At 34.7% G+C, this 14,814-nt stretch overlaps 1 protein-coding gene across 1 annotated transcript in view; it reads left to right on the plus strand.

Annotated features, from left to right (window-relative positions):
• The window catches only part of LOC108907433, a 16,634-nt gene extending 4,734 nt beyond the window's left edge, over window positions 1-11,900 (plus strand). Inside the window, exons 2-5 of the mRNA XM_018711105.2 lie at window positions 702-1,317; window positions 3,717-4,023; window positions 7,355-7,614; window positions 11,178-11,900. Of these exons, the coding sequence (XP_018566621.1) occupies window positions 702-1,317; window positions 3,717-4,023; window positions 7,355-7,614; window positions 11,178-11,779 (1,785 nt within the window). The 3' untranslated portion in view covers window positions 11,780-11,900. The remainder of the gene's footprint in view (window positions 1-701; window positions 1,318-3,716; window positions 4,024-7,354; window positions 7,615-11,177) is intronic.
• Window positions 11,901-14,814: the final 2,914 nt, after the last annotated feature.

The following is a 14,814-nucleotide window of genomic DNA, read 5'->3' on the forward strand; positions in this document are numbered from 1 at the left end:
TTTTCATCAATTATTGCTATTTTGCAATATCGGTAATAAATTTAAACATTTTTAACTTACAGTATATTGTGCAAAATTCAATTCTAAAACTTTTTTTCCTCTTCAATATTCTTCCAAAATGCATAGGTTCCAAGATATAAGTAAAAAACCCAGATAAAATAGGTATTTTTTAAAATTTTTTAAACATTTTTGCAATTTTGAAAATGTTCCGGACCTCGCCCAGATCTAGGGATCTACACTTTTATTATGTGAGTTGTACTGAAGGTAATCCAGAAAAAAATTGTTTGCCCCCTCTCACATCAACCTCAAAACAGATCCACCCTAGTCTAATTGTAAAAACTCATAGTTGCTAACATTTTCAATCTTACAATAAATTTTTATCATCGGCAAAGAGCAGCACTGCTACACTTATCAATATTTGTAAAAGTCATTAATAAATATAAAAAATAATAGGGGTCCAAAAGTAGATCCCTGAGGAACACCTTATTCAGCCGCAAATAGTTCAGATTTAAACCCATTATAGGCAACACAACAAAGTCAATCTTTGAAATAAGTTTTAAAGAACCGAAGTAGATTATCAGATAATCCAAATTCGATTAATCTAGATAATGCATTACTAGTGTATTATTTAATGATTTATACGTTTATACATCCATGTTTTCTATTTCCAATAGTTTCTAATCATTTTTTTTTTCTTTCAGTGGTGCTCCTTCGTGATCTTCGTCGCCTTGGCCGAAGCCAAGACGACCAAAATCACCCCCTCCAACCAAAAAAGAAGTCTAGGCCTGGAAGCATCACTCTACGGAGCTTCACTGGGAGTTCCTGTGGTTTCCGGCTCGACACTTGGCTCTGGTCTTTTCACACCCGCCATTTCCTACGACTCCAGCAGCGCCCTTTTGGGCGGAGCCGCTTTTGGCTCATCTGGTAGCTTAAGTTCCGGGGTGAGCACAGTATTCGACTCTGGTTCCGTCAGCGGAGTGTCCACCGGACTTGGCAGTGGAATCAGCACCGGATTAGTCAGCGGCGTCACCAGCGGTTTGGGCAGCGGCATCGGCAGTGGATTGGTGAGCGGAGCCAGCAGTGGGCTCGGTAGCGGAATCGGCAGTGGATTGGTGAGCGGAGTCAGCAGCGGGCTGGGTAGCGGAATCGGCAGTGGATTGGTGAGCGGAGTCAGCAGCGGGCTGGGTAGCGGTATCGGCAGTGGATTGGTGAGCGGAGTCAGCAGCGGGCTGGGTAGTGGAATAGGCAGCGAGATAATCAGCGGGGTCGGCAGCGGATTGGTGTCTGACGTCAGTGTATCTTCTGCTGGAGCGTCAGGTATGTTTTGTTCTTTTTTCATAGCCGCCATTTATCTTTTTAATATTCCATGAGGATAATATGTAGATTATGCACCAAAGTCTTTCTGTAATTTTTCAATTACAAACATTATTTGCATTAGAATCATGTCTTATAAATTTAAAATGCAATAAACATAGTTCCAAACATTACAGAAGCTTTAAGAGCTTAACGATACCTAGATATGTAACAATTCGGAGAGAAATTGGAGAAATTGCGAAAAAAACAGTTTTTTTCGAAGCAAAAATAAGAAAAATTGGAAAAAGTGGTAAAATTGCAGAAACTCGTAATAGAAACACCTAAAAAATGCTTATTAAAATATTTTTCATGATACAAGGTGTTTGTAAATAAGTGCGAAATATTTAAGGGGGTTGTTGCCGAAGTTATTTTGTAGTAGGTCGAAATATGCTTCGTTTCCGAGAGTGTTTAAATTTTAATTTTTTATTTATTTTTATTAATTATTTCAGAGTTTTAAAGATATTGACTTAAAATTTGAAAAACTCTTTGGAGGGATAGATGTTCCATTTTTGAGGTGATCCGAATATTTCTACTTGCACCAGTGGCGTACGTGCGAGAATTCCACAAATGTTTTTAATTAAAAAAAAGGTACGCCACTGACTTTTCCCCGTGTTGATATTGATATATTTTTAGAAATCCGTCATCAATTCTGAATCTTCAATTTTTTTCGTAGATACACCGTTTTTGAAGGAAAAAATAAAACTTATTTTATTACAAGTTGTGTATTTTTAATTTCTATTGATACATTATCTAGTAGGTTGCTGTCAATATTTCTAAATAAAATACAACCATCAAATTTCGAGTCAATATCTTTAAAACTCTGAAATAATTAATAAAAATAAATAAAAAATTAAAATTTAAACACTGTATCTCGGAAACGAAGCATATTTCGACTTGTGTTTATATGAACTTTTTTTCACAAAACAGCTTCGGCAACCACTCCCTAAAATATTTCGCACATATTCAAACACCCTGTATATTTGAAAGAGTATTTCTTTTAAACGGATCGTCCGGATCTGGAANTTTTTTCACAGAATAGCTTCGACAACCAACCCTTAAAATATTTCACACTTATTTACAAACATCCTGTATATGTATTTTATTGGAATAAACGTATGAAATTAAAATATTTTATAAAATATAATTAAAATGTCTCAAATTTTAAATTAGTAGATTTCGAACACAAATTATCAAAAGTTAAATATGTTTTATTTAAAATAACAAAAATAATAATTTTTCATAAGTAACCAACGAAAAGAAACAAAATTTAATCAAATTAAAAAACTAAGTGCGGAAAAAAGAATTATTCTTTAATTCAATTAAAGGATCCTTTTGTTTGGATAAAAAACTGGAATTTTTAGGAAATTCTCGAATAGAAAAATATCAAGCAATTTCTCTATTTCAAGTGTTTCTTTGCAATTTTAATTGGTCTTTATTTACGAGGTGCTGTTATTGGATGTTACGTTGCTAATTGCAAATTATACTACGATACTTCGATTTTAAAGCGTCTCTTTTAACAGCCTACATTTTATGTTTGTTAGTTGACCGCATTAAAGTTAGTTTAAACATAGTTCATACAGTCGAGAATTGCAAGAATCGAATAATATTCAGATTTTTTTAGAGTTAAACACTTCATTATTATAAATATAGTTAATGTTTTCTCCTAAATTTGTTTGAAATTTGAGCACTCGAGAAACCTAGAAATAAATATGAGCAATATGATTAAAACTCTAATAATATTTTATTGTAACGTGTGATGGTAATAGTTTAAATAACTAGGTGGATTTCATGGGGTCTAACGACACTTATAGTGTACGATAGATAATTCAATAAACATATAAATCTAAAAAAATTAGATAAATTTGGACTGAATACATCGAAGATGAATTTTTTGAGACAAAACGTCTGAATCTGGTTCGGGCTGAGGCAGTACAGTATTGAGGGTTATAAGGGTTTGCAAAAAATGTAATAAAATTTCCAGGGTCGTATTTAAAAAAATGAAGTTAATGATGATCCTGAAAAGACGAAACGTTACATATAAAGATTGATTATGCCATTCGATAGAGGCCAAAAAGTTGCCATGAAAAAGTGTTCGTCCTTTTTCAATATCGCTTCATAAAAGGTTAAAATCATGTTAGCCTTGATTTTTTAGAGGCATAATGTTGGTCCCCTGACTATGCAACTTTGCCCCAATTTAAACTACTTCGTATCTCTTACCGTTTCCGAGATCACTGCAGTGAGAAGCTAATTTTTTTAACAGCTTATACAATTTATTGGCTTTCAAACAAGAGTCTCAAACTCTCCACAATATTTGAGACTTTTTTTTAAACTCATGCTTATGGATTTTAAACTCTGCATTTCAGGTTTGAGCAGCTTCGCCCCAGCTTTCAGTACCGTCGGCCCTGCCGTCGGTACCGTGTCTGTCGGCTCCGTCGCGCCTGTCGTGGTGTCCCAAACTCACGAGTACCGCCATCTGAGCCAACAAGTACCGGTAGCAGTGCCCACACCAGTACCAGTAACTGTAACGAAAACCGTCCCTGTACCACAACCCTACAAGGTAGATGTTCCCAAGCCTTACGCAGTACCAGTACAAGTGAAAGTACCAGTGGACGTACCCAAACCGTACGCCGTCAAAGTGCCATATAAGGTCTCAGTACCTGTTGCTGTCAGGTAAAGTGGATAAGTTGTGTAACAGATTTTAATTAATCCCTACTTATTTCTGCATTTATACAGCGTGTCCCACTAGTGCGGGAAAGTCCAAGATCTATGTTAAAATGAGGAATATACGAATTTTTCTTTTTACTGTGTTGCCACATTTCTCGGAATGTACAAATTAAAAATATATTCAACTATACAGGGTGTTCCACTTTTCCTGGACAGACACCAACTTTGGTTTTTTAAATGGAAACACCAATTTTTTATATTTTTTTCGGATTCTACATCAAAAATAAAGGGTACTTTGTGTAGAATAGTTCTATTCAAATATTCACAATTTTTGAGATATCTCGCTTGAAAGGTTTTTCTAGTTGATACTGGTTGCTTACATTTTCTGATACTGACAGGTTATACTAATAGCTACTAAGCCCATTTCTTTATCAGATGTTTAGTAAGGATGACTTTTCCGAATCATGCTCCAAAAACTGGCCTGCGTTATACAGGGTAACCAAAATATTATGTCAAAATTGCCAATTGAAAAATTGAAAAATCTCGATTTTTTTAAATGCAGATTTAAATTCTCTACAATTTTGCTATACCTGCTCCTATACCAAAATTCATTAGATTTTCATGAAATCTCATTTCTATGAAAAAATGCGAAGTTTATAAATAGCTTATATATAAAATAACGTAGTAGGCTCCTGTCAAATGATAATCTGGAAAATTTTCGATTCACATAAAGTTTAATAGAAAAGCGACAGTAATAATAATTATTACTCACAATTATTGTGAAATGAATTACTCTAAAGAAGAATTAGTAAATAAATAATAGAATAATTAGTAAAACTCATGGTAACTTTTTATTAGCAAGTCGTATTTACCAAACTAATAATCCAGATTTACAAAGATATCCTCGTACAAAGTGTTTTGTAAAACTGAAAGAGAGGTTTGAAAGAACAACAAATACAAATTATGAGAAGACAACAAGAACACACGCATGCAGTCTCCAAAACAGTAAATTAACATCGTGCATTTCTAACAAAAGTAATAAAGACCTAGTTAAATTAGTAATTAACAGGTAACCGCTCAAAATGTCTGCCATTTTTCTATAGACATTGAGCAATTCTACGACGAAAATTGCTTGACACATTTCGCAGCATTTCCGGAGTTAGGGTCAAAAAAGCATTTCTTATCTTTGCCCGTAAATCTTCTACATCTGTCGGAGGAGTTTCATACACCCTGTCTTTTATATAGCCCCATAAAAAAAATCAAGACAAGACAGGTCTGGGGATCGGGGAGGCCATGGAATTGGCTACCTATCCACTTATCTGGATACAAATCATTTAAGTATTCTCTAACCTGAAACAGTTTTTCTATGAATTTACATAACTTACATAATGAGAAAACTTACCGCCAGTGTGGAATGTGCAGGGGCACCATCATGTTGGAACCACTGACTGTTTAAGTCATCCGGAGGAATATGTCCCTGCAATTGGAGCAAGTCGTTTTGTAAAAATTGCAAATACCCATTACCAGTTAAGTTTCCTTCAAGAAAATGTGGTCCAATGACATATTCTCCGCATATTCCCGCCCAAACGTTGACTTTAAAGCGGTGTTGATGATCGTCTTGTCTTATTAATCTGGGATTATGATCGGCGTAATGGTGATAATTATGTCGACTCTCTCGACCAGTATTGGCAAAGGATGACTCGTCAGTAAATAACACCTTTGAAAAAAAAATTCATCTTGTTGTAGCTTTATAGTTGCCCACTCACAAAACTGTACTCGCTTCTGAAAATCTTGCTGTGTTAAGAATTGGTGATGCTCAGAATGATAGGGGTGGAAGTTGTTTTTCTTTAACGTTCTATTAACCACACTTTTGGAAATACTAATTTCATCACTAATTTCTCTGACACTTGTAGATGGATTTTGGACTGCACATTCCAAAATGTCAATTTGACTATCCTGATTACCACATGCGTGTGTTCTTGTTGTCTTCTCATAATTTGCATTTGCCGTTCTTTCAAACCTCTCCTTCAGTTTTACAAAACACTTTGTACGAGGATATCTTTGTAAATCTGGATTATTAGCTTGGTAAATACGACTTGCCAATAAACAGTTACCATGGGCTTCTCTTCTTCTATTAAACCTTTCTTTCTATTAAACCTTATGTGAATCGAAAATTTTCCAGATTATCATTTGACAGGAGCCTACTACGTTATTTTACATATAAGCTATTTGTAAACTTCGCATTTTTTCATAGAAATGAGATTTCATGAAAAACTAATGAATTTTGGTATAGGAGCAGGTATAGCAAAGTTGTAAAGAATTTAATTCTACATCTCATGGTATGAAAATATACAGGGCGTTGCATTTAAAAATATCGAGATTTTTCAATTTTTCAATTGGCAATTTTGACATGATATTTTGGTTACCCTGTATAACGCAGGCCAGTTTTTGACGCATGATTCGGAAGATTCATCCTCACCAAACATCTGATAAAAAAATGGGCTTAGTGGCTATTAGTATAACCTGTCAGTATCAGAAAATATAAGCAACCAATGTCGACTAGAAAAACCTCTCAAGCGAGATATCTCAAAAACTGTGAATATTTGAATAGAACTATTCTATACAAAGTACCCTTTATTTTTTATGTAGAATCCGAAAAAAATATAAAAAATGTGTGTTTCCATTTAAAAAATCAAAGTTGGTGTCTGTCCAGGAATAGTGGAACACCCTGTATAGTTGAATATATTTTTAATTTGTACATTCCGAGAAATGTGGCAACACAATAAAAAGAAAAATCCATATATTCCTCATTTTAACATAGATATTGGACTTTCCCGCACTAGTGGGACACGCTGTATAGCGTCGTTGTAGTTACTGGGAAAGAAGTGGCTTGAATATAAAAAGAATATTATTGACATTAAAAATTATTTAAATTAAAGAATACCTTGAAACATATTTTTTACATTTATAATAATATAGACTAAAATTTGAATAATAATTAATGTCAAATCTTAAATTGCTTTTTCCACCAACACAGTTTCATCAGCTTAACAATTTATTGAAAATACTAATGCTGGAGGTTCATAACCTTAACCTTTACGTTTCTAAAAAAAGCTAAATCCGTTAACCTAATTAATAGTGTATTGGACACCTGCAAAGTGTCCAATACAGTATATAAATAATTTACTTACACAACAAACCTAACTATGGAAAAACACAGCAGCTTTGGAAAGATTTACAAGGTTTTTGCTCCTGCGTCACCTAAAAATAAACTGAATGTTTGTACACAATTTCTTTGCAAAGGTTAGTATCTTTCAAAACAAGATGTTTTTCCCAGTGTCCCCGTCGAAGTCCCCAGGCCCTATGCAGTCTATCAGACCAAGCAAGTCAAAGTTGATGTTGAGAAACCAGTACTAGTCAAGGTACCAGTCCATGTGAAAGTACCAGTCCCACAGCCCTACAAAGTAGACGTACCCACACCTGTCGCAGTCAGAGTACCACACCCCGTCGTTGTCAAAGTACCACAAGTATACCACACCAGCAGCAAGCAACACTACAACAACCCAGGAATTGTTTATGGAGGTGAATTTAATCAAGGTACTAAAAATTTGAATTACTATTTTACAAAAACAATATGGTCACCACCATTTTGGATATAATGAAGGGACTTTTCTATTAATTTAAACACGCAAACTATTATTATTGCCGTAGGAGACGCAAATGAAGTTGCGCTTTTTGCACAACAAATATGCCAATGTGTCTTCCAAAGTTCTACACGAAGTAAAAATATTTTGTTCATTTCTGCCAATATGACCTCCACAGGTCTACATACAGGGTGTCCCTGAAAAAGATGGACAACTTGACCACAGGTTCCTTGGATGAAAATAAGACTATTTAACCTAACTTACCTATATACAAAAGTGCACGCCTACTGAGATATAGCCTTCTAAATATAGAATAGATACCTATTTTTTTCAAATACTTTGAAAACTATTTTTCTTAGAAACTTCAAATTTGGTACACTTATTTTTTTATATAAGGGCAAGGTAAATATAGAATTTGGAGAGAATACATATACAGGATGTTCTATTTCTAGTGCCTGTGCGCCACTGGCTATCCCGTAACTTTTTTGTGTGTATGCCAATGACGACAGAATTTACATTTTTAAAAATAAGTACTATTTGGAAGAATTTTTTCCTCTTACAAAATTTTGATATCGTTTATGGATTTCGAGTAAAATTAGCATTTTTTATACATTAAATAAAGGCAAAAATTCCGATTTGTAAAAAATAATTTATAACTGCAGCCTCAAAGCAGGGAATAATAATGAAAAAACGTCACATTAAAAAAATAACTACAAATTTTTTGTATTAGTATTATCAATCAATAAAATAAAAGTCAACATTAACATTTTAAATAAACCTAAATTGATATTTGTAATCACATTAAATAATATTACAGTAAATGCTCACTTACTTCCTTGTTCTTAAACGCAAACATTAGTTCTTCGAAAATTAGAAATTATCCAATAATTGTACATTACCTCTCATAACATTAATTTCATGTATTCTTTCCCATATTCGTTTTCTGTATTTACTGAAAAGTTATTATAAACTGTGGTCCTCAACGCTCCCCAAATGAAATAATTACATGGGTTTAGGTCCGGGGATCGAGGTGGCTATTTTCAAGGGGCATTATTTCCTCTACCTATCCACCTGTTAGACCTGTAATAACCTGTAATACCTACCTGTACCCTGTAATACCTGTAACCTGTAATAACTGGTCTTTTAATACTCTATTAAAGGAACTTTTTGAAAGCNAAGGGGCATTATTTCCTCTACCTATCCACCTGTTAGACCTGTAATAACCTGTAATACCTACCTGTACCCTGTAAAACCTGTAACCTGTAATAACTGGTCTTTTAATACTCCATTAAAGGAACTTTTTGAAAGCCAACCCCTGCCGCTAATCGCCTTTTATTTACTTGAGGAATTTCTTCGACCCTTTCCAAAATTTGTTCCTCCAGCTGAATCATTCCGGCCGTACATTATCCACGATTTAATGTTACAGGTAAAAAACGTCCTGTTTCCCGAAGGCGCCTCTCCGCATTAGCAAATGTTTTGTGATTTGGAGTTCTTCAATTAGGAAATCTTTCAGCATATTATGTAGCACAACAATTTCCTTCACAATAACCCAAAACTACTACTATCAGTTTGTTCAGCAAAAGTATAAATTGCAATAAAAAACAAAGTAAGCTAAAATTAAATCACAGCTAGCTTGACACTGAACATTTTAATTATTGTTATAAATTTGTTTCTCTGTTATATGGTACCTCGTACTAGACTGTTCTATTTATCTTAAACTGATTTTATATTATTTAATGTGTAAAAAATGCCAATTTNTAAATAATAGGACTATTATCATTACCTCAGGATGGCGCAAACGAAGTTAAATCTTTTTAAAAAACAAAATATTCTGTCCCATCCTGCCAATAACAATTCCATAGTTCTACAGTTGTTTTTTAGGCCACATTCCAAAATAAAAAATTTTGAAATCGGCCAAAAAATAAAAAAATTACAGGCTTGTATCATATTTAAGCGCGACACCCTGTATATAGTACCCCCTAACATCCTTAAATCTAACCCTTTCTACCTAACATCCCTAAAATAGGGTAAATTGACACAAGAGTAATCCTATTATTTTAGCCCAAAGATTCCGTGATTGACCTTCTCTTTTACAACATCTCGTATAAACAGCGAAATGTTAAATTAAAAAAAAATCTTCACAAAATACCGCAAATGAATAAATTAATTAAAAATAAAACAAATATATCGCAAACCCACTGAAGACTGGGTTATTTTTTAATGAGACTGACACCCACTGTAAATCGAAATTTATGAAGGTTTGGAGTCAATAAAACGTCATATTTATGGAGACGATTAATAGAAAACGAAATTATATTTTACAGTTAATGTGTGGAATGTGGAATACTAATTATGAATAAATGTAAATGATTATTATTTGAAGGCGGTATTTCCTGATATGTTCGTGGTTACGCAACTTTGAATCATATAATTCAGCTTTAGGTCGGAAAAGTGAAATCCTCTTTGATAAACCTTATAATTCACGACAGCGGAAGAGAAAATATTATATTTTATTAACAGAAGAAATGCCATCCGTTTTATTCAAATTTTCAAGAAATAAATATTGACTAAACACAGAAACGTTCCCTTCAGTCCATTTCAGTTATATCCATTTTGTTATTGAATTTATGATGCTTTCAGAATATTTGTACAATTATATTTCGAGTTTATAGTTGTCTAGGTTATTATAATGGTAAATGCAAAAGTTTCTAAGTATTTTTCTTAAAGCTTTCACGATACTCTCATAAACAAAACAAACGAACGTTTAAAATGCCGGATTTCAGCAACAAATCTATATCTGATAATATGGGAGACATGAATTTATTCCTCAAATTCGACCTCTACAAATCAAATTCACCCGTTTGTAAATCACATTCGCCTTATTGTTTATTTACAAAAAAATATACTGGAAACTAATCATCACTCACAATTACGACTAATTCAACTATCACCTTCCTTACGATAAAAATAACAGTAAAGTAAACAAACAGACAGACATGGAACCCCTTTTATCAAATAACAATAATTCACTATATTAAACTGTCACAAAGGCAAATTAAAGAATAATGTGTTACAATCTTCATAAGGGAAAGAAGTGTTGAGCCAATCATATTGGGACAAATGGATAAACCTATGCTGTTGGGACTAACAAATTGAATTTAAAGTGCAAAATTTGATTTGAGAAGTTGTATTTGACTTGTAAAGGAACGATGTTAAATTTTCAGTACAAAACCCTTACTATACTATTAGAGGTTGACCCATGAAACCTTGTGTAACTGTAAACCTGTAAGCGTTGTAACAAATATGTGAACACGTATAAGGTGTTGGATTTAAAATATCATACGTAAGTTTTTGCAACAGTCTCCAATTATTACCTTCAAAATATCATTTAAAAGTACAGAAAATAATTTTTGTTCATAGTAGATAAAATAGTCAAAAAAAAAACTGCCCCTACACATTTGGTACTTATAGTTTCATTTTTTCCAAAGTCATTATTTTTCCAATGTCTTCCTCCAGGAATCTACGGCCTCGGCAGCAACTACTACGGCCTTGGCGGAGTAAGTAGCATCAGCAGTGACGCCGTGAGCAGCGGCTTCGATGGGGCCGTTGGAGGAGTGAGTAGCGTCGTCAGCCCTGGCTCTGGTGTAGTCGGAAGTCTCGGAGGAATCGGCAGCACCCTCAGTCCCATCAACGGCATTTACGGAGGACTCGGGTCAGTCAGCAGCACGCTCAGCCCCATTAGCTCCTTCGACGGCAGCTTTGGAGCAGTAAGTGGTGCCCTGCCCGTTGGCGGCATCATCAGCAGCACCATCAGCCCAATCATAGGTGGAATCAGCAGCGGATCCGGTTTTGGTGATTTCAGTTCCCTAGGAGGATCCTTTGGAATAGGCTCTGGAGACGCTTTCCAAAGTGGTGTCTCCGCCACCACCCCCGCTACTGACGCTGTGCACGCTGAGGGCGATTCCATTTCTGTAGAAGGAAGGAGCGGTGAAGCAGTCACTGAAAGTTCTTACGATGGAGGCATTTCATCGTCCTTCTCGGCTGTTACCCCTGCATCAAGCTCTGATGAGGACAAAACCCTTCCAGATGTGGAAATCACTTCTCCAAGTGGTTTGTAAGGATGGGGCGGGGTAGCCTTTAAGTATTATGTAAATATTTCGCTCAACAATTCTTGTTTATGTTTGTTAAAATGTATTGAACGCAAGGATAGAAAATAAAACATTCGTTTTTTTATTGTAACTATCAAAGATTCAATGTCATGTAGAGGACTTACTCCAAAACTTTCTACGAACAGAAAAGTAATTATTTACAGTAGAAAACTGTTTGGAAATTATTAAAATAGTAGTAATATAAGAAACGGCCTATGATTTTAAAGATTTTGTAATTCGAAGTCAAGTTTCTGGCACTATTATAATATACATTTTCAAGCATTCCGAAATATATATATTTTACATTTAACTATTTAACTTCCTGGAGAACATTAAGAGGCATACAAAATCGAGTTTGTATACCATTAAAGAGAAAATTAGCTTTAAAGAACTAGTTACTTCTAATTACACAATTACATAATGAGAAAAGGCAATTAAAAACTCACGAACAGGCGTGTAACTCCTTAATTAGGGCAGATGTTGAGAAACAAAGCACCTCTTACCTGTAACAAAAGGAAAAATTAGTTTTCAGAGCTAATTATACAGAGTGTAGCGTTGAATAAGGGTTAGGTACATTCAAACGAGGTTACCTTTGATTTGTAGAAATGCATACCACAAGTATGTTTTCTCAAATTCAATTGTCAACTATTTTTTTTGTAATATTCATACCCCGTCACTGGACAGGCTAGTATAACCTCAAATAACCTCACGCTCTAGCCGCCAATGCACACTCTATTGGGAGCTACGACATGCATTGTTGTCAAATATCATCTTTCTTAATATTTCGCATTGTATTAGCTATGTCCTGTCCAAATTTGATTAACGCAACTCTCTCGGTTTCGAAAATACAATACCTATGTATGTATTCAGCCACGAAAATTGAATAATTCCAAATATTTCGAATTTTCCCCACCAAGAACGGCGGTGAGAACAAGTTTAACATTGTATTAGCAATGTCCTATTCAAATTTGGAAAGTTCGAGAATACAATACCTATGTATGTTTTCAGCCACGAAAATTGAAACTGAAAACTAAAATAAATGTAATAAAATGGAAAAGTTACATATTTGACCATTCTTGTTTCGCCGATTGAATATCATTTTACTTCATTAGATTTATTTTTTGTTAACTCTCAAAAAATGTAAAGACGTACTTAGGAAAGACATAATTCTCTTTATTGAAACTGGATGATATATACGATAGATGATGGTGGAATTACAAGACATGTTCGATATGCCCCCCATTTTCCTGGATGCATAGCTGGATCCTTCGATTGAAATTGAATTGAACCATCCTCAACATTTTTGGATCGAGAGGGACATCTTCCATTAGAACCGGAAAAGTATTCGTCAAAAAATTGAAATAATTTTCGCTATTCAAGCGGCGCGGCATGACATAAGGACCCAGAAGGATGTCACCGATGATCCCGGCCCAAACATTTATTGGAAATTCTACCTGAAAGTGGTTAATACGCCAGGCATGAGGGATTTCTTCTGCGTAATGGTGAATAAAATTCGGCTGGTGAAATTTGGATCGCGTGCCGACGCTCCTTAAATAAAGGGGCGAAATTGGCGAAGTCTTCTCTCAAAATGGTATAGTAAAAGCTCCTGAATAGACGTCGCATGATAAGGATGGAGAAGCTGCTTGAGGCCGACCCACACAGTCAACGGCTCGAACACAAAATTGCCCAGTCTCCCGCAAACTCTCCAATCCGTGTAAATCGGTAATTTGGAACCCGTCGATTTGGATATCGCGCCGCGTAGACGCGTACACTCCCACCCAAGTTGTCTTCGCAAAACCCTACGATACAATTACTACAATAGTAGTAATTGTAGTGAGTAGTTGTTGTACTTGAGTAGTAGTGATAATGCTGAAAAAAAAAATTGCGTAAAAACTATGAATGCTACAAGATTTTACCAAGACCACGAAAATCTCGAATCAATAAAAATAAAATGAATTAATTCCAGCGACCAAATAAAAAGTTCTGGTAATTCTTGTACCAAGACACTCAAGAATTTACCACTAGCCCAAGGCTGATGGACGCGGTTGCTTCATCAAAACATGAGTTTTACTTAGGAACAAGTCCACAGCAAGTTTCATTAAAATCCAGATATTACAAAAAACATATTTTTTTTTCAAGAACTTTGACAGTCAATAGCAGAGGAACCTGACATTTTTTCTTAATGAAAATTAGGTCAAATCGTCTTCTTTTGAACCAAAGAATGTCGCAGTACCTTTTTGATCATGTGCTTATGAGACACCCTGTATATATATTTATTAAACAGAAAAATAATTATTTAAAACATAAATTAGTCCACACACCAATATCAGTAAATATGTATTTAGTAAATCATACAAATATACATTTTTTTAAAAACCCATAAATTTTTCATAATTGTAAAATAATAATATAGGTACTTATCGCAAAGTCATACAATAATATAATTACAGTCCGATTAGTAAAGCTATAGTGTGTGTGCGGGGACGGTAAATTACTATTCATTAAAAATATAGATATACCCTAGTATGTGTTAGAAGGGGCAGTAAATTAATATTTGCTGACTGGAAATCGCGTTCAATATTCAACAAGTTTCACTTTTGCGTAAAAAATCGATGAGTGGGAACGAATTAACGGGTTCTCGGGGAAATTTCGCGGGTTTTAAAGCACCCACTTGAACTGCCTACTATTATAAACACTGAGGAGAAAATGAAGTGGAGGGGGAGAATTAATCTTTAGGTTTACGGTCGGGAAATTGCCGGATCGCACTGTGACACTGATTGATAATTCCTAGCCGAAAAATTCAAATAAATCGACGCTCTACGTCTGGACTTGCGAATGGTTTTTGCCCAGGCGGTGATTAAGTCAGACGTTCTTTTGTGAAATTCATGGGAATTGGAAATATTTGAGTGTTTACTGGATGTCCCAATATCAAATGTACATGAAACTGCCACAGATTCTTGAGGCTAACAAAAATTGCTTCATTTAGCCACTATAGGGCGTCAAAG

This window comes from Anoplophora glabripennis, unplaced genomic scaffold, assembly GCF_000390285.2.
Source record: "Anoplophora glabripennis isolate ALB-LARVAE unplaced genomic scaffold, Agla_2.0 scaffold20, whole genome shotgun sequence".
Taxonomy (NCBI): domain Eukaryota; kingdom Metazoa; phylum Arthropoda; class Insecta; order Coleoptera; family Cerambycidae; genus Anoplophora; species Anoplophora glabripennis.